The sequence below is a fragment of the Triticum urartu genome, chromosome 3A (assembly GCF_056163025.1).
Source record: "Triticum urartu cultivar PI428250 chromosome 3A, HENAU_Tu73, whole genome shotgun sequence".
Classification (NCBI taxonomy): Eukaryota; Viridiplantae; Streptophyta; class Magnoliopsida; order Poales; family Poaceae; genus Triticum; species Triticum urartu.
This window is the reverse complement of record NC_141875.1, coordinates 707455094-707476657: the sequence shown is the minus strand read 5'-3', so window position 1 is coordinate 707476657 and position 21564 is coordinate 707455094. Positions and strand designations below refer to the sequence as shown.

General features: G+C 43.2%; 1 protein-coding gene across 1 annotated transcript in view; it reads left to right on the top strand.

The window, feature by feature from the left end:
- Positions 1-21564, top strand: part of LOC125546126 (cysteine-rich receptor-like protein kinase 10) — a 107952-nt gene that overhangs the window by 73241 nt on the left and 13147 nt on the right. Inside the window, exons 2-4 of the mRNA XM_087514182.1 lie at positions 17312-18226; positions 19037-19147; positions 19246-19427. Coding sequence (XP_087370308.1) covers positions 17332-18226; positions 19037-19147; positions 19246-19427 — 1188 coding nt within the window. The 5' untranslated portion in view covers positions 17312-17331. The remainder of the gene's footprint in view (positions 1-17311; positions 18227-19036; positions 19148-19245; positions 19428-21564) is intronic.

Sequence of the window (21564 nt, the reverse complement as noted above, 5' to 3'; positions counted from 1 at the left end):
GAACTACTTTATTTTTAGAAAGAACTAGTTTTTTTCTTTTTATACTAAGTTTATATTTAGTAAGAACTAGTTGAAAATAGAACTAGTTGAACATGTCATATTTGTTGTTATTTTTTTAGTTTAAGCAATTATTTCATGTTTTGGTTACACCTCCGAGTGGCCTATGTTTTGCCGGAGTGTTGATTAATTTCCGTTCCGGCAAATTTCAGGCGCTCGATATGTCCTTTTTTTAGCAAAGGTCATGCCGGATTTTTCCGTGAATTCTGGCATGACTTGTGCTAGAATATGTACAAGTTTAATCTTTGAATTATGAACGTAGGAAATGTCGTACTCGGACGACGACAGTCTCCCGGGGGATTGCAGTTGGTGCCACGATGATCGAGGTATGTGCGACAGGTTCGTTGAGCTGGATGAAGATCGGCGCTTCAACATTAAGCTCGAGGAGACCTTCGATGTTGAAACGGTACGCAACAACGACAAGTGTCTTTTTTCATAATTAAGGATGACTTCAACTATTTCAACATCTAATTTTCATCTTTTACAATTCGACTAGCTTATCCCATGCCATGCAAGACGCTATGTCTTGGAGAGGATGGGTTTTGAAGACCATGAAAATTATGAAACAAAGAAAATACACCTAAGGACCCATCATGATATCGATTTTGAAGTAAATCTGTACAATTCTCAGAGCGTAACCCATTTTGGTTGCCAAAATTGGGAAGCACTTTGCAAAATGTATGGTTTTTATGAGGGTATGATTGTCACCATGGATCTTGGTAATCCTGACATCGAGCAAGACAATATGGACATTTGGGTCCTTGTTGATACGCTTCTGATTCTACCGCAATGTGAGTTTCTCAAACATAGTTATTAACTAATTTATATTGTTTATTTCAAAATAGTTGACAGCTTATTTCCATTGACAGCTTATTTTGAATCCTCAAAGAATGTGCAGAAGATGGTAGACAAAACCCACTACACTGATGGCTCCGAATTAACTTATAAGGAGAAAAATCATCTGATTGCTTATTCTACTTTTCTTGAGAATTAAAATACCTATTATCGAACTCCTCCAAATTATGGTGAATACGTGCCACTAGTGCACGTGTTGAACCACATTAACTTCTATGGAGATACCCTGGTAAGATTTTTTACTATTACGACATCCGTGCATCTTTTGCATACTTCTAAAACTGGTACCTCATTGCTAACTACGAAGTTATTACTATGTTTTTCAACAGGAAATCCTGATGGATTGTGTGCCTCATCTGATGTATCAGAATGGTCGCCTTGCAGTTATGAACATACAGCCAGGTGAATCTAAGGAGCTCACCTATGCATATCGGATTTCTAAAAGCGGTGAACACATGCTAATCAAAGAATGGAAAAAATGCTTGGACATTCGCAAGGAGGTTCTTGGAAGTAACATTAAGCGAAAGGCAAGAATTGGAGACATGATAATCTTCATTCTCCATAATGGAGAGTCAGGGGCTATCTTGTTTTTTGCTATTTTACCTTAGAGAATATAGTAGGTCCTAAGAGAATGTAGTAGGTCCTATGAGGTACAATATGTTTTTTATGTGATACAATGTGTTAGAGTTGATGATGTGAGGAGTACTTGTGATTACGACTATTGACCAATGATATGATGATGATGATAAGTTGTTAATGATATGATGATGATGATGATATTTATTATATCATTGGGTGAAAGAACCGCGGATTAGTTTCAAGTGGATGTCCATCCACTTGAAACTAGTCCACACGGTTCTTTCACCCCGTGATGTAATAACTCATTATGATGTAAAAACAATTTCTAAATTCCTGTTGTATGAAAACTTGTGTAAAGGTGTACGAATACAACATAAATTAAAAAGAAATAAAATACGAAATAATAGTAGCAGCGCGGGCAGGGAGAAGCGCTACTACTAATTACCAGTAGCGCTCCTCCGGGAACTCGCTACTACTAATTACCAGTAGCGTCGATTTAGCAGTAGCGTGGGAGGAGGCACGCTACTGCTACACGTTAGCTGTAGCGCCTTATCAGTAGCGCATAACCCCGCCTACTAATAGGTCTAAAACCGCGCTGCTGCTAGGCTTTTCCCTAGTAGTGTAAAACGGCAAGGGTGAAGTGGGGGAGAGAAAAATGAGAGGCAACTGGCAAATAATGTAATGCGGGAGATAAGGGTATGTGATGGGTACTTGGTATGTTGACTTTTGCGTAGACCTCCCCGGCAACGGCGCTAGAAATCCTTCTTGCTACCTCTTGAGCACTGCGTTGGTTTTCCCCGAAGAGGAAGGGATGATGCAGCAAAGTAGCATAAGTATTTCCCTCAGTTTTTGAGAACCAAGGTATCAATCCAGTAGGAGGCTACGCGCTAGTCCCTCGTACCTGCACAAAACAAATAAATCCTCGCAACCAATGCAAATAGGGATTGTCAATCCCTATAAGGCCACTTACGAGAGTGAGATCTGATAAGATAATATTTTTGGTATTTTTATGATAAAGATGCAAAGTAAAATAAAGTCAAAGTAAAAAGCAAAGGAAACAACTAAGTAGTAGGAGATCAATATGATAAAGATAGACCCGGGGGCCATAGGTTTCACTAGTGGCTTCTCTCGAGAGCATAAGTATTCTACGATGGGTGAACAAATTACTGTTGAGCAATTAACAGAATTGAGCATAGTTATGAGAATATCTAGGCATGATCATGTATATAGGCATCATGTCCGAGACAAGTAGACCGACTCCTGCCTGCATCTACTACTATTACTCCACTCATCGACCGCTATCCAGCATGCATCTAGAGTATTAAGTTAAAAATAGAGTAATGCCTTAAGCAAGATGACATGATGTAGAGGGATAGAATCATGCAATATGAAGAAAACCCCATCTTGTTATCCTCGATGGCAACAATACAATACATGCCTTGCTGCCCTTACTGTCACTAGGAGGACACCGCAAGATTGAACCCAAAGCTAAGCACTTCTCCCATTGCAAGAGAGATCAATCTAGTAGGCCAAACCAAACTGATAATTCGAAGAGACTTGCAAAGATAACCAATCATACATAAAAGAATTCAGAGAAGATTCAAATATTATTCATAGATAGACTTGATCATAAACCCACAATTCATCGGTCTCAACAAACACACCGCAAAAAGAAGATTACATCGAATAGTTCTCCAGAAGAGAGGGGGAGAACATTGTATTAAGATCCAAAAAGAGAGAAGAAGCCATCTAGCTACTAACTATGGACCTGTAGGTCTGAGGTAAACTACTCACACTTCATCGGAGAGGCTATGGTGTTGATGTAGAATCCCTCCATGATCGATGCCCCCTCTGGCAGAGCTCCGGAACAGGCCCCAAGATGGGATCTCGTGGATACAAAAAGTTACGACAGTGGAATTAGTGCTTTGGCTCCTTATCTAATCATTTGGGGTTACGTGGATATATATAGGAGGAAGGAGTACGTCGGTGGAGCAACAGGGGGCCCACGAGGGTGGAGGGTGCGCCTGGGGTAGGCGGGCGTGCCCCCCTACCTCATGGCCTCCTCTCTTGTGCCTTGACGTAGGGTCCAAGTCTCTCGGGTCTTGTTTGTTGAGAAAATCACGTTTCCGAAGGTTTCATTCCGTTTGGACTCCGTTTGATATTCCTTTTCTTTGAAACCCTAAAACAGGCAAAAAAATAGCAATTCTGGGCTGGGCCTCCGTAATAGGTTAGTCCCAAAAATAATATAAAAGTGGATAATAAAGTCCAATAATGTCCAAAACAGTAGATAATATAGCATGGAGCAATCAAAAAATATAGATACGTTGGAGACGTATCAGCCGCAAAGCCCGCTCGTGTCGTCCAGGCTGACCTACAATCGTCATTGTACCATGTGATGTGCATCCATCAATAGCAATAAAAGAGCAGTAAGTAGGGTTTTACCTCCACGGAGATGACCTAAACCTAAGTAAACCTTGCCTCTTTGTTTCCCATCCCCATCGTTCAGCTAGACATGACACCCTACTGAGGGATCAGCCAGATTTTGCACCAACATAGGTTTGATACTTAAGTTTTCATTGTGTTTGGAGTAGCTGTAGTTTGTTGTTTCTTCAAGTAAGAGATACCCACCATGTCATAAGATTCCTATTATTGAAAATAGGCACTTGTCAAAATCCAGAAGACAGACCCTCTATGTTATATTTTTTCGCAAATACTTTTATGCGGAATTCTTCTAGAATATCTACATCATATTGTATTCTCCTGAGATCATACGCTAACTATGATTCACCAGGTGCATGTTGAGGAGTTGAAATTTATAAGACTTAATTATGGGATGGTCACTCTGATTCCTAAAATGAATGAATGCTGCAACTATCACTTGCCCCTGTTGGTCAAAGTATCTTAGCCGGTGCACTCCTCATATCCTCTTTTTTTGTACTTAAAGTATTCCTGGTTGATAATACAAACATATTTTTATTCTTAAAAAACAATACAACCTAAATATGATTCTCCCTTAAAATAGAGAAATAAAACTATGATGTGAGAAACACAAGAGGTAATGACAAGATCATCCAACATATACCCTAAAAGATCATTGAATATAGTACCAACTTGTAACACCCACAATGCGGCTATATCTCCCATGTGCCGGGGCACGACTTAGAGGCATAGTCGCTTGGTAGTTTTGTAGCAAGAGGGGTAATCTTCACACAATCCCATGTACTGAATAAGAAAGGGATAAAGAGTTGGCTTACAATCGTCACTTCACACAATACATAAATAATTCATACATCATCCAAATACACTCAAAGACTGACTACGGCCAAATCCGAATAAAAGGAAGATAAACCCCAAATGCTAGATCTCCGATCGTCCCAACTGGGCTCCACTACTGATCATCAGGAAAAAAAAACATAGTAACGGCCCGAATCCTCGTCGAACTCACACTTGAGTTCGGTAGCATCACCTGCACTGGTATCCTCGGCACCTGCAACTGTTTGGAAGTATCCGTGAGTCACGAGGTCTCAGCAATCTCACACCCACGAGATCAAGACTATTTAAGCTTATGGGTAGGAGAATGTAGTGAGGTGGAGCTGTAGCAAGCACTAAGCATGTATGGTGGCTAACATACGCAAATAAGAGCGAGAAGAGAAGCAACACACGGTCGAGAAGCTAGAAGTGATCAAGAAGTGATCCTGAAACTACTTACGTTCAAGCATAACACCAGACCATGTTCACTTCCCGTACTCCGCCGAAAAGAGACCATCACGGCTACACACGCGGTTGATTCATTTTAATTAAGTCAAGTGTCAAGTTCTCTACAACCGGATATTAACAAATTCCCATCTGCCACATAACCTCGGACACGGCTCTCGAAAGTTTATACCCTGCAGATGTTGGGTTTCGTAGTAATTTCAAAAAATTTCCTACGCACACGCAAGATCATGGCGATGCATAGCAACGAGAGGGGAGAGTGTTGTCTACGTACCCTCGTAGACCGCAACGGAAGCGTTGACGCAGCGTAGAGGAAGTAGTCGTACGTCTTCCCGATCCGACCGATCCAGGCACCGTTACTCCGGCACCTCCGAGTTCTTAGCACACGTACAGCTCGATGACGCTCCCCGGGCTCCGATCCAGCAAAGCTTCGGGGATGAGTTCCGTCAGCACAACAATGTGGTGACGATGATGATGTTCTACCGACGCAGGGCTTCGCCTAAGCACTACAACGATATGATCGAGGTGGAATATGGTGGCAAGGGGCACCGCACATGGCTAAGGAACGATCACGAGGATCAAGTTGTGTTTTCTAGGGTGCCCCCCTGCCTCCGTATATAAAGGATCCAAGGGAGGGGGTGCGGCCGGCCTAGAGGAGGCGCGCAGGAGGAGTCCTACTCCTACCGGGAGTAGGATTCCCCTCCTGTTCCTTGTCCAACTAGGAGAGCTGGAGGGAGAGAAGGAAAGGGGGGGCGCCGCCCCTCCCTCCTTGTCCAAATCGGACTAGGGGGAGAGTGGGCGCGCGGCCTGCCCTGGCAGCCCCTTCCTCTTCTCCACATTAGGCCCATGAAGCCCATTAACCCCCCCGGGGGTTCCAGTAACCCCCCGGTGCTCTGGTTTTATCCGAAACTACCCCGGAACCCTTCCAGTGTCCGAATATAGTCATCCAATATATCAATCTTTATGTCTCGACCATTTCGAGACTCCTCGTCATGTCCGTGATCACATCCGGGACTCCGAACTAACTTCGGTACATCAAAATGCATAAACTCATAATAACTGTCATCGTAACGTTAAGCGTGCGGACCCTACGGTTCGAGAACAATGCAGACATGACTGAGACAAATCTCTGGTCAATAACCAATAGCGGGACCTGGATGCCCATATTGGCTCCTACATATTCTACGAAGATCTTTATCGGTCAGACCGCATAACAACATACGTTGTTCCCTTTGTCATCGGTATGTTACTTGCCCGAGATTCGATCGTCGGTATCCAATACCTAGTTCAATCTTGTTACTGGCAAGTCTCTTTACTCGTTCTGTAATACATCATCTCGCAACTAACTCATTAGTTGCAATGCTTGCAAGGCTTATGTGATGTGCATTACCGAGAGGGCCCAGAGATACCTCTCCGACAATCGGAGTGACAAATCCTAATCTTGAAATACGCCAACCCAACATCTACCTTTGGGGACACCTGTAGAGCTCCTTTATAATCACCCATTTACGTTGTGACGTTTGGTAGCACACAAAGTGTTCCTTCGGCAAACGGGAGTTGCATAATCTCATGGTCATAGGAACATGTATAAGTCATGAAGAAAGCAATAGCAACATACTAAACGATCGGGTGCTAAGCTAATGGAATGGGTCATGTCAATCAGATCATTCACCTAATGATGTGATCCCGTTAATCAAATAACAACTCTTTGTTCATGGTTAGGAAACATAACCATCTTTGATTAACGAGCTAGTCAAGTAGAGGCATACTAGTGACACTAAGTTTGTCTATGTATTCACACATGTATTATGTTTCCGGTTAATACAATTCTAGCATGAATTTTAAACATTTATCATGATATAAGGAAATAAATAATAACTTTATTATTACCTCTAGGGCATATTTCCTTCAGTCTCCCACTTGCACTAGAGTCAATAATCTAGATTACACAGTAATGATTCTAACACCCATGGAGTCTTGGTGTTGATCATGTTTTGCTCGTGGAAGAGGCTTAGTCAATGGGTCTGCAATATTCAGATCCGTATGTATCTTGCAAATCTCTATGTCTCCCACCTGGACTAGATCCCGGATGGAATTGAAGTGTCTCTTGATGTGCTTGGTTCTCTTGTGAAATCTGGATTCCTTTGCCAAGGCAATTGCACCAGTATTGTCACAAAAGATTTTCATTGGACCCGATGCACTAGGTATGACACCTAGATCAGATATGAACTCCTTCATCCAGACTCCTTCATTTGCGGCTTCCGAAGCAGCTATGTACTCTGCCTCACAGGTAGATCCTGGTACGACTCTTTGTTTAGAACTGCACCAACTGACAGCTCCACCGTTTAATCTAAACACGTATCCGGTTTGCGATTTAGAATCGTCCGAATCAGTGTCAAAGCTTGCATCAACGTAACCGTTTACGATGAGCTCTTTGTCACCTCCATATACGGGAAACATATCCTTAGTCCTTTTCAGGTACTTCAGGATGTTCTTGACCGCTGTCCAGTGATCCACTCCTGGATTACTTTGGTACCTCCCTGTTAAACTTATAGCAAGGCACACATCAGGTCTGGTACACAGCATTGCATACATGATAGAGCCTATGGCTGAAGCATAGGGAACATCTTTCATTTTCTCTCTATCTTCTGCAGTGGTCGGGCATTGAGTCTGACTCAACTTCACAGCTTGTAACACAGGCAAGAACCCTTTCTTCGCTTGATCCATTTTGAACTTTTTCAAAATCTTGTCAAGGTATGTGCTTTGTGAAAGTCCAATTAAGCGTCTTGATCTATCTCTGTAGATCTTTATGCCTAATATGTAAGCAGCTTCACCGAGGTCTTTCATTAAAAAACTCTTATTCAAGTATCCCTTTATGCTATCCAGAAATTCTATATCATTTCCAATTAGTAATATGTCATCTACATATAATATCAGAAATGCTACAGAGCTCCCACTCACTTTCTTGTAAATACAGGCTTCTCCAAAAGTATGTATAAAACCAAGTGCTTTGATCACACTATCAAAGCGTTTATTCCAACTCCGAGATGCCTGCACCAGTCCATAAATGGATCGCTGGAGCTTGCACACTTTGTTAGCTCCCTTTGGATCGACAAAACCTTCTGGTTGCATCATATACAACTCTTCTTCCAGAAATCCATTCAGGAATGCAGTTTTGACATCCATCTGCCAAATTTCATAATCATAAAATGCGGCAATTGCTAACATGATTCGGACAGACTTAAGCATCGCTACGGGTGAGAAGGTCTCATCGTAGTCAATCCCTTGAACTTGCCGAAAACCTTTTGCGACAAGTCGAGCTTTGTAGACAGTAATATTACCGTCAGCGTCAGTCTTCTTCTTGAAGATCCATTTATTCTCTATTGCTTGCCGATCATCAGGCAAGTCAACCAAAGTCCATACTTTGTTCTCATACATGGATCCCATCTCAGATTTCATGGCTTCAAGCCATTTTGCGGAATCTGGGCTCACCATCTCTTCTTCATAGTTCGTAGGTTCATCATGATCTAGTAGCATGACTTCCAGAACAGGATTACCGTACCACTCTGGTGCGGATCTCACTCTGGTTGATCTACGAGGTTCAGTAGTATCTTGATCTGAAGTTTCATGATCATCATCATTAGCTTCCTCGCTAACTGGTGTAGGTGTCACTGAAACAGTTTTCTGTGATGTACTACTTTCCAATAAGGGAGCAGGTACAGTTACCTCGTCAAGTTCTACTTTCCTCCCACTCACTTCTTTCGAGAGAAACTCCTTTTCCAGAAAGTTTCCGAATTTAGCAACAAAAGTCTTGCCTTCGGATCTGTGATAGAAGGTGTATCCAATAGTTTCCTTTGGATACCCTATGAAGACACATTTCTCCGATTTGGGTTTGAGCTTATCAGGTTGAAGCTTTTTCACATAAGCATCGCAGCCCCAAACTTTCAGAAACGACAACTTTGGTTTCTTGACAAACCACAGTTCATAAGGCGTCGTCTCAACGGATTTTGATGGTGCCCTATTTAACGTGAATGCGGCCGTCTCTAGAGCGTATCCCCAAAATGATAGCGGTAAATCAGTAAGAGACATCATAGATCGCACCATATCTAGTAAAGTACGATTACGACGTTCGGACACACCATTACGCTGTGGTGTTCCGGGTGGCGTGAGTTGCGAAACTATTCCACAGTTTTTCAAATGTACACCAAACTCGTAACTCAAATATTCTCCTCCACGATCAGACCGTAGAAACTTTATTTTCTTGTTACGATGATTTTCAACTTCACTCTGAAATTCATTGAACTTTTCAAATGTTTCAGACTTATGTTTCATTAAGTAGATATACCCATATCTGCTTAAGTCATCTGTGAAGGTGAGAAAATAACGATATCCGCCACGAGCCTCAATATTCATCGGACCACATACATCTGTATGTATGATTTCCAACAAATCTGTTGCTCTCTCCATAGTACCGGAGAACGGTGTTTTAGTCATCTTGCCCATGAGGCACGGTTCGCAAGTACCAAGTGATTCATAATCAAGTGGTTCCAAAAGTCCATCAGTTGCGCTTTACACCGATATGACCTAAACGGCAGTGCCACAAATAAGTTGCACCATCATTATCAACTCTGCATCTTTTGGCTTCAACATTATGAATATGTGTATCACTACTATCGAGATTCAATAAGAATAGACCACTATTCAAGGGTGCATGACCATAAAAGATATTACTCATATAAATAGAACAACCATTATTCTCTGATTTAAATGAATAACCGTCTCGCATTAAACAAGATCCAGATATAATGTTCATGCTCAATGCTGGCACCAAATAACAATTATTTAGGTCTAATAATAATCCCGAAGGTAGATGTAGAGGTAGCGTGCCGACCGCGATCACATCGACTTTGGAACCGTTTCCCACGCGCATCGTCACCTCGTCCTTAGCCAATCTTCGCTTAATCCGTAGTCCCTGTTTCGAGTTGCAAATATTAGCAACAGAACCAGTATCAAATACCCAGGTGCTACTGCAAGCATTAGTAAGGTACACATCAATAACATGTATATCACATATACCTTTGTTCACCTTGCCATCCTTCTTATCCGCCAAATACTTGGGGCAGTTCCACTTCCAGTGACCAGTCTGCTTGCAGTAGAAGCACTCAGTTTCAGGCTTAGGTCCAGACTTGGGTTTCTTCTCTTGAGCAGCAACTTGCTTGCCGTTCTTCTTTAAGTTTCCCTTCTTCTTCCCTTTGCCCTTTTTCTTGAAACTAGTGGTCTTGTTGACCATCAACACTTGATGCTCCTTCTTGATTTCTACCTCCGCAGCTTTCAGCATTGCGAAGAGCTCAGGAATAGTCTTATTCATCCCTTGCATATTATAGTTCATCACGAAGCTCTTGTAGCTTGGTGGCAGTGATTGGAGAATTCTGTCAATGACGCAATCGTCCGAAGATTAACTCCCAATTGAATCAAGTGATTATTATACCCAGACATTTTGAGTATATGCTCACTGACAAAACTGTTCTCCTCCATCTTGCAGCTATAGAACTTATTGGAGACTTCATATCTCTCAATCCGAGCATTTGCTTGAAATATTAACTTCAACTCTTGGAACATCTCATATGCTCCATGACGTTCAAAACGTCGTTGAAGTCCCGATTCTAAGCCGTAAAGTATGGCACACTGAACTATCGAGTAGTCATCAGCTTTGCTCTGCTAGACGTTCATAACATCTGGTGTTGCTCCAGCAGTAGGCCTGGCACCCAGCGGTGCTTCCAGGACGTAATTCTTCTATGCAGCAATGAGGATAATCCTCAAGTTACGGACCCAGTCCGTGTAATTGCTACCATCATCTTTCAACTTTGCTTTCTCAAGGAACGCATTAAAATTCAACGGAACAACAGCACGAGCCATCTATCTACAATCAAACATAAACAAGCAAGATACTATCAGGTACTAAGTTTCATGATAAATTTATGTTCAATTAATTTACTTAAAAGAACTCCCACTTAGATAGACATCCCTCTAATCCTCTAAGTGATTACGTGATCCAAATCAACTAAACCATGTCCGATCATCACGTGAGATGGAGTAGTTTCATTGGTGAACATCACTATGTTGATCATATCTACTATATGATTCACGCTCGACCTTTCGGTCTCTGTGTTCCGAGGCCATATCTATATATGCTTGGCTCGTCAAGTATAACCTGAGTATTCCGCGTGTGCAACTGTTTTGCATCCGTTGTATTTGAACGTAGAGCCTATCACACCCGATCATCACGTGGTGTCTCAGCACGAAATATTTCGCAACGGTGCATACTCAGGGAGAACACTTCTTGATAATTTTAGTGAGAGATCATCTTATAATGCTACCATCAATCAAAGCAAGATAAGATGCATAAAAGATAAACATCACATGCAATCAATATAAGTGATATGATATGGCCATCTTGTGCCTGTGATCTCCATCTCCGAAGCACCGTCATGATCACCATCGTCACCGGCGCGACACTTTGATCTCCATCGTAGCATCGTTGTCGTCTTGCCAATCTCATGCTTCCACGACTATTGCTACCGCTTAGTGATAAAGTAAAGCATTACAGCGCGATTGCATTGCATACAATAAAGCGACAACTATATGGCTCCTGCCAGTTGCCGATAACTCGGTTACAAAACATGATCATCTCATACAATCAAATTTAGTATCATGTCTTGACCATATCACATCACAACATGCCCTGCAAAAACAAGTTAGACGTCCTCTACTTTGTTGTTGCATGTTTTACGTGGCTGCTACGGGCTTAAGTAAGAACCAATCTCACCTATGCATCAAAACCACAACGATAGTTTGTCAAGTTGGTGCTGTTTTAACCTTCGCAAGGACCGGGCGTAGCCACACTCGGTTCAACTAAAGTTGGAGAAACTGTCACCCGCAAGCCACCTCTGTGCAAAGCACGTCGGGAGAACCGGTCTCGCGTAAGCGTACGCGTAATGTTGGTCCGGGCCGCTTCGTCCAACAATACCGCCGAACCAAAGTATGACATGCTGGTAAGCAGTATGACTTATATCGCCCACAACTCACTTGTGTTCTACTCGTGCATATAACATCAACACATAAAACCTAGGCTCGGATGCCACTGTTGGGTTTCGTAGTAATTTCAAAAAAATTCCTATGCACACGCAAGATCATGGTGATGCATAGCAACAAGAGGGGAGAGTGTTGTCTATGTACCCTCGTAGACCGCAACGGAAGCGTTGACGCAACGTAGAGGAAGTAGTCGTACGTCTTCCCAATCCGACCTATCCAGGCACCGTTACTCCGGCACCTCCGAGTTCTTAGCACACGTACAGCTCGATGACGCTCCCAAGGCTCCGATCCAACAAAGCTTCGGGGATGAGTTCCGTCAGCACAACGGCGTGGTGATGATGATGATGTTCTACCGACGCAGGGCTTCGCCTAAGCACTACAACGATATGATCGAGGTGGAATATGGTGGCAGGGGGCACCGCACACGGCTAAGGAACGATCACGAGGATCAACTTGTGTTTTCTAGGGTGCCCCCTGCCTCCGTATATAAAGGATCCAAGGGGGGGTGCGGCCGGCCTAGAGGAGGCGCGCAGGAGGAGTCATACTCTTACCGGGAGTAGGACTCCCCTCCCATTCCTTGTCCAACTAGGAGAGGTGGAGGGAGAGAAGGAAAGGGGGGGCGCCGCCCCTCCCTCCTTGTCCAATTCGGACTAGGGGGAGAGGGGGCGCGCGGCCTGCCCTGGCAGCCCCTTCCTCTTCTCCACATTAGGCCCATGAAGCCCATTAACCCCTCGGGGGGTTCCGGTAACCCCCTGGTGCTCCGGTTTTATCCGAAACTACCCCGGAACCCTTTCGGTGTCCGAATATAGTCGTCCAATATATCAATCTTTATGTCTCGACCATTTCGAGACTCCTCGTCATGTCCGTGATCACATCCGGGACTCCGAACTAACTTCGGTACATCAAAATGCATAAACTCATAATAACTGTCATCGTAACGTTAAGCGTGCGGACCCTATGGTTCGAGAACAATGCAGACATGACTGAGACAAATCTCTGGGCAATAACCAATAGCGGGACCTGGATGCCCATATTGGCTCCTACATATTCTACGAAGATCTTTATCGGTCAGACCGCATAACAACATACGTTGTTCCCTTTGTCATCGGTATGTTACTTGCCCGAGATTCGATCGTCGGTATCCAATACCTAGTTCAATCTTGTTACTGGCAAGTCTCTTTACTCGTTCTGTAATACATCATCTCGCAACTAACTCATTAGTTGCAATGCTTGCAAGGCTTATGTGATGTGCATTACCGAGAGGGCCCAGAGATATCTCTCCGATAATCGGAGTGACAAATCCTAATCTCGAAATACGCCAACCCAACATCTACCTTTGGAGACACCTGTAGAGCTCCTTTATAATCACCCATTTACGTTGTGACATTTGGTAGCACACAAAGTGTTCCTCCGGCAAACGGGAGTTACATAATCTCATAGTCATAGGAACATGTATAAGTCATGAAGAAAGCAATAGCAACATACTAAACGATCGGGTGCTAAGCTAATGGAATGGGTCATGTCAATCAGATCATTCACCTAATGATGTGATCCCGTTAATCAAATAACAACTCTTTGTTCATGGTTAGGAAACATAACCATCTTTGATTAACGAGCTAGTCAAGTAGAGGCATACTAGTGACACTAAGTTTGTCTATGTATTCACACATGTATTATGTTTCCGGTTAATACAATTCTAGCATGAATAATAAAATTTATCATGATATAAGGAAATAAATAATAACTTTATTATTGCCTCTAGGGCATATTTCCTTCAGCAGAGGTGTCCCAACTTAGCCCATCACAAGCTCTCACGGTCAAGGAAGGATATTCCTTCTCCCGGGAAGACCCGATCAGTCTCGGAATCCCGGTTGCAAGACATTTCGACAATGGTAAAACAAGACCAGCAAAGCCACCTGATGTGCCGACAAATCTCGATAGGAGTCGCACGTATCTCGTTCTCAGGGCACACCGAATAGGTCAAGCTACGAGTAAAACCAGCCCTCAAGTTGCTCAGAGGTGGCCCCGCAGGTTGCCCATTTCGGACCAACACTCGGTGGAGCACTGGCCCGGGGGGGGTTAAAATAAAGATGACCCTTGAGTCTACAGAATCCAAGGGAAATGTATAGGTGGTAGGTAGGCAAATGATAAAACCAAGGTTGGGCCTTGCTGAAGGAGTTTTATTCAAAGCGAACTGTCAAGGGGTTCCCATAACACCCAACCGCGTAAGGAACACAAAATCAAGGAACATAACACCGGTATGACGGAAACTAAGGCAGCAAGAGTGGAAGAAAACACCAGGCATAAGGCCGAGCATTCCACCCTTTACCAAGTATATAGATGCATTAAATAAATAAGAGATAATAATGATATCCCAACAATATTCAGGTTCCAACATGGAACAAACTTCAACTTCACCTGCAACTAGCAACGCTATAAGAGGGGCTGAGCAAAAGCGGTAACCTAGCCAAACAACGGTTTGCTAGGAAGGTGGGTTAGAGGATTGACATGGCAACATGGGAGGCATGATATAACAAGTGGAAGGTAGCGCGACATAGCGATAGAACGAACAACTAGCAAGCAAAGATAGAAGTGATTTCGAGGGTATGGTCATCTTGCCTGCAATGTTCTCAGAGTTGTCGAAAGCTTGATCCTCGTTAGCGTACTCAATAGGTTCCTCGTTCACGTACTTGTCTCCCGGCTCTACCCAAGGCAAGAACAGAAGTAATGGAACAATAATTAATCACGGTGCAATGCACAAACAACATGATGCAATACATGGCATGATATGCAAGATATGATATGCAATGCATATGCGTGCTCCAGAAGGGAAAGAATGATCAAGGCATCAACTCCGCAAACCAAGTATGCCGCTGGAAAGATGAGATGATTTCGGTTGAAATCGATATAAAGATCACCGGAAACGGTTGCACGGTTTGCAAATGACAAGCAAAACAAGGATGACTTAAATATGCGATTAACAGCATGATGCCACTTAGAATGCAACAAGAAACTAAGCTACTGCACTCCAACATAGAAACAAAACATATGGAAGTGAGGTACAAGAGAGGCTTGACAAAACATGAACACTGAGCTACGGCTAAATCACACTAGAATAGGTTCAAACAAGCATGGCAAAAGTGCAAAAGATATTAGCTTCACAGACTTACTAAAATTTCAACATGTCAAAAACAACATCAGGAAGCAATATTTAAAGCAAGCAAACAACATGCTACAGGAACATATCATAGCAAATAAAGGAATGACATGATTCTACTAAATGCATAAAATAAAAGCCCCTTACTGAACATGAGCCAAAAAGGCACAGAAGATATGATGACATCCATGTAAACATAGCAAGTTTTATAAATAGATTCAGACTTAGAAGAATTTCAGGACATGACAGAAACAGATTCATGATAGCAACTTTGCATACTTGTGGCACTCATCACAGTACACTAAATTACATGGAATAAATACTAGCATGGAGTAGGCATGAAAATGAAGCTAACCATGTGCCATGCAACCTCATAGCATACTTGAAATAAATCACACAAAAAGACAAAACATCATCAGGATGCAAAATGACATGTTCATGAACTTGCTCAAATGCAAAAACTAATGCCACCACTGGATTATGTGCGGTGAGTGTGTCGCAAAAATGTTTTTTAATAGAACGCCACTGAAAAAAATAAATACTATTTCTTCTGTAAGTATTTCTTTGCAGAGGGACTACTACTACAATTTTACCACCAGCTCGTTTTCCTTGGTCTTGCGTCTACATTTCCATTCCGCCGCACAGCAGACACGTTCGACGCAGGCCCATGCGAGCCCACTGAGGCAGCAGGTCGGCACTACAAGACGGACGGGAGACTCGCGGTGGGTCAACGAGTCGTTCTCCTCCTCCTTGTCCTCCGCCGCCGAAGTTGAAAAAGAAGTCCACTCCGCCGCCGTCCTCCACTGAACCCTCATCTCCATTCCCACCCTGCTGACTTATCTCTTGGCCGCGCCACTTGTAGCGGAGGCTACATTGGCTGGCGAGCAAGCAGGAGAGCGGAGCGAGCGCCGGCAACGTCATCGTCCTTCAGCTTCCGGAGGGCGGAGGTACGAAATCACCTCTTTCCTCCCCTTTTTCTTGTCACGGTTTAAGACAGTTCCTCCTGCAACGCAGAGCTATGTGGACGATAAGCCCCGATCCATAATCCATAAGCCTCCAAGAAACCATGTGCGTCCCCAATCCGTAATCCAGTGTTAATGCCCTTAGATTCTTTGTTGGGTTTGAACTTTGAACACCCAAAGTTGGATTTTTCTTCGTGCTAAACATTTGACTCGTAGTTGACTTGTTTGAACTTACAGCTTAATCCTTGATATCTAAACTTTGAAATTTAGAGCTTTTGGATTTCTTAACTGTCTAGCGCACAGTACTTTTCTGATGCTTACATGCCTTTAATTTTGCCGCCGAATTTTTACAACACGGTCAGCAGAGCTACTCAAATGGATGGCGGTATGGTATTCCCTGTGCATCAGCTCTTGATGCCCTGATGCCGCAAACAAAGGAGCATATTCTTCTAGCTCCACACGTTTCTTCTAGCATCAGAAAAGTACCGTGCGGGCTATGCCAAATAGCGGCGATCATAAAATCAGCTATAGCGGGCTATAGCAGGCTATAGCGGGCTGTTTGTACATGAGATCATTTAGCGGCACCCTGCTGCAAAGGCTATAGTAAGGCTATAGCGGGGCTATTGCCGGCAATTTAAAACTATGATTCTGAGACATTTCTTAGAATGTTTGCCAGCAATAGCGTGCTACCTTTGCAGTTCTGAGCAGATCGACATTGCTCCTCTGTGTTCCTTAGGCTGGTGTGCCATCACTTATTGATGATCCAGGGAGGTAGAACTTGGATGTACGCTGGCGTTTTCCAGTTCTTTACATTGTTTGTACTTTTTATTTACTTATTATATGTTCCCGCTCTAACATATTTCTCTTGTCTCCCTTTTTTTTGAGAGTTCCTCAGTTTGTACAAGATCCCTGGCGATGAGGTTCCTATCATCCGTGGATATGCCTTGTCATCCATGGATGGCCATGGTTATCCTCCCCCTCCTCCTCCTGCTCCTCGTGCCTCTCGCCGCTGCCGAAACTTGGCCATTTTGCGGCGACAGTGGTAAATTCGAATCAAATAGCACCTACGAAGCCAACCTCAGGCACCTCTCATCCACCCTCCCGAAGAAGGCAGCATCCAGCAGCACCAGCACCACCCTCTTCGCCACCGACACCCATGGCAATGCTCCCAATATCATCTTCGCCCTCGCACTCTGCCGCGGGGACTCCAACGCCTCTGCCTGTGAGGGCTGTTTGGTTACCGCCTTCCAGGACGGACAAGACAACTGCCCGAACAGTAAGGACACCACCGTGTACTACAATGGTAATCCCTGCATGCTCAGGTTCTCCAACAAGAATTTTCTTGCCACCACCGTCAATGACAAAATACTCGTCGTTCCGAGCATGGAAATGCCGCTCATCACCTCGACAAGAGCCGACTTCTTCAGGTTCTTGCTTTTCACGCTTCTGAACAGCACGGCTGAATCGGTCACGGACAGCTCGTGGATGTTCGCCACCTCGCGCTTAGACATCAGCTCCTTACCGACGCTCTACTGCCTTATGCAGTGCACGCCCGACCTGAGCACCGATGACTGTGCGGACTGTTTCAAGCCTTACTACCAGTTAACGCTCAAGTACATGGACGGTCGGAAAGGTGGTCAAATTCTGGGGACACGGTGTAGCATGAGGTACGAGATATACCCATTAGGGGACACCATGCTGCGTATTAGCGAATTGGCATCTGCAGTTCCGGCGATCAACAACACCTTGCCGCCAGTTACAGTGTACCCGCAGTCGCCGGTTTCGCAAGCCACCATCCAAGAATATCACGGTATGTAAAATTCTCATCCTTCCCGGCAGATCCTTCGTTGGATATGGCACCACGGCTTAAACTAGATTCAATAATTTAGGTAACACATGTCACACATCTTGTGTGGAACAATTTTTTTTACAGGAAAATAACTTTCCTTTATCCACTCCCTCTGCATTTCCCGTCGAGTGATGCATGCAGCAACTAAAAATAACTTATAATGATTATTATATATGCTACTAGAAGTAAGGGCTAGCTAATTAGAGTTGTGTTCTACACTACATCGTTTTTCATGGCAGTTGATTTAGTCTACATAGTTGAAATATCCACTTACAAGCAATGTTTTAAATAACGGGCTATGGAAAATAGCGGCGGGCCTCAAAATCAGCTACATCGAAGCTATAGCGGGCTATTTGTGAAGGTGGTCATTTAGCGACACCCTGCTGAAAAGTCTATAGCGGGCTATAGCAGCCTATAGCCGGCTATTTAAAACTATGCTTACAAAGACAATCGATACTTTGATCTTTTCACTATTATGATAATTAGCTTGTTACATACGTGATAGCATTTTTAGACAAGTAGATATAAATAAAAAGAAACAAGTTAAATGAATAACGAAGGAAATGGTGTTTGTTGATAAGGGAAAAGATGCTAGAGTCAGAATGTTGAAAGGTCAAAGGGGGCCGATCGACCCATGGGTGAAATGTGGTCGAGTAAGATGATCCACAACCTACAACTGATTTTCCATTGCCTCTATCATCATCCCTAAACAAAATCGTACTTATAATTTTATATTTATATGACAACTATATATGAATTCGTGTTTTTTAGGACGCAACTCCCGCCGGAAGGCTCTGCGGATTATTGCTATTGTAGCTCCATTACTGTCAATATTTCTGTGCTTTATCTGTTGCATTGTATGGATGACAAGACGAAGAAAAGGTTTGTTGTTATCACGATTACAACATTGCTCTAAAAAACTACCGCTCATTTATGTAGTCAGCCTTAACGTTGTATATTTGTGTGTCCTCTCAATATAGGAACTGATATCTTACATGATCAAGCTGCCACGAATAGGCTGGAAGAAGACGCATTCGTTTCGAGATTGGAAGACAAGAGTTCAGAGTTCACTCTCTTTGAATTTTCTGAGATATTGCATGCTACACACAACTTCTCCAAAGAAAACCTACTTGGGCAAGGTGGTTTTGGTCCTGTCTACAAGGTAAATACATTGTCCAGAGGAAAGATTCATTCAATATTCTTTCTAAAAATGTATTAAATCACGATTGCCTAAAAACATCCTTATATATTTAGTTATTTACAGTAGCGTTGTTTACAGTAGCCCAATCTATAATGAATCGTGCTATGATGTGCTTAGTTTTTTAAGCTACCTTGAAAAATAATCTATATAAGTTCCAATATCTACAATTCATTCAATAATCTATATAAGTTCCAATATCCTTATATATTCCATTATATTATCGATGCCCTAGAATGAAAAAAATAGTAATGCAGACAGTTGCTTGGCAAACATATAGTGTATATAGCCTAAACTCAAGTTTTATAATGTATCTCAACCAAATATGATTAGCATAAGCAACCTCATACGGGACTTGTTTATTTTGCCCTAAAATGCACTGAAACGGAACATTAAGACAATGTATTGGATATGTGATGTTGTATATCCCAAAAGTTCTTTTCCCATATGTTAGGAAGTATTAGTATAGGTCTAGGAGTCCTTATTTATCTACGTTTAGTTTCCTTACACCTCAAGTCATGTGTAATATATATATGCCCCTTGGGCCTTCAATAGAGTTTTTTTTGAACATCAGTACAGACACAAGCGCTCGTATACACGCGCATACACTCACCTCTATGAACGCACATACGCACACCCTACCCTTATGAGCACCTTCGAAAGACCGTGCCGGCATATCATCTTGAAATTTATGAAGTCACCATAAGCACCTCGTCGTCGACGGGAACGTCTCCTCCCACTGAATGCGCATCGCCGGAAATCCTGGAATAAATCCAGGAATAAATGCGAACACCATGATTTGAACCCTAGTGGGCTGGGGATACCACACTCCCTCTAACCATCCAACCACATGTTGGTTCGCGCCTTCAATAAAGTTAAGTTACTTTGTATTAGAGCCTATGTTTAGGTCCCCTCCAGTGCCACAACTTGCCTAACGATCACCTTTTTTCGGTCTTCTTACTTCGATCGATCTCTTGTTTTTTGGGGGGGAAAGGCCATCATGGCTAGCTGTATTAACTCAAAGAAGACTTACATCGTTCACTAATTGGCTGGTCAAAAACCCAGGAGGTTCGTCAGTCCAATTTTCATTACATTTATTAGAAAAACTAAATTATGCTAGCTCGTGAGCTAATGAGTTTGCATCACGAAAACAGTGTGAAAAGATAACCTTCCCTATCGATGTTACCGTGTCAAAACATTCTGCAAAAATTGCCGCTGCTGCATCCCACCACTGTATTTGTCCTTGGCAATTGTTAATCACATTCAAAGAATCTGACTCGGCTTCAATTCTATGAAATCCCAGAGCGTTTGCTAGATTTAAGCCATCCTGCATCGCTATTGCTTCAGTTGTCACTACATCGGCCGCTATTTGAATAAATCTGCATTGAGCTGCAATAAAGCGCCCTTTGTCATCCCGGAGAATGCATCCCGTCGCCCCAGATCCCACATCTTCATGGAAAGAGGCATCAACGTTTAGTTTGATGAATTTAGGCCTCGGTTTCCTCCATCTGTGCTCAACGGGTTCGCTTTTGCTTCTAATGGACTTGGAGTAGTTTGCGACAATTGCTAGGACTGAACTCGTCCATATGTGTGGGGGTGGAGAAGAATCGTGGTTAGTATGTCGTAGCTTCAACCACCAGATATACCAACATCGGACTGCTATAACTTCCTTAGTTTTCAGACTGGGCATAAATGCATAATGGAAAGTGGGGAGTCTGGTTCCAACAGCAAAAACTCCAGAATGGCTGAACCCGAGAGATCCACAGAAGTTGCTTGATCTATGCCTTCCAGGAGGCTAAGACCCCTTCAGAATTCCCTTTTGTTTAGAACGAAGACGCTAGGGGCGTCCGGCTTTAAATTAATAAAGCCCTCGACGAAGAGGCAGAGTGTCAAGAGGTCGGACGTTACACGGACAAACCTAAACCCACGTCATAGCTAGAGACTGAAGTCTGGATGAGGTTCAAAGCTGGGCAGCGAGCATATTACAAGGAAGTAGCCCATGACCAAGAGCGTGCAGGCTCGTTAACAAAATAAACAAGCCCACCCTTAGGTAGGCATCGCCGACTCCCTAGCTGCAACGTAGACCTGGTGCACGCGATCT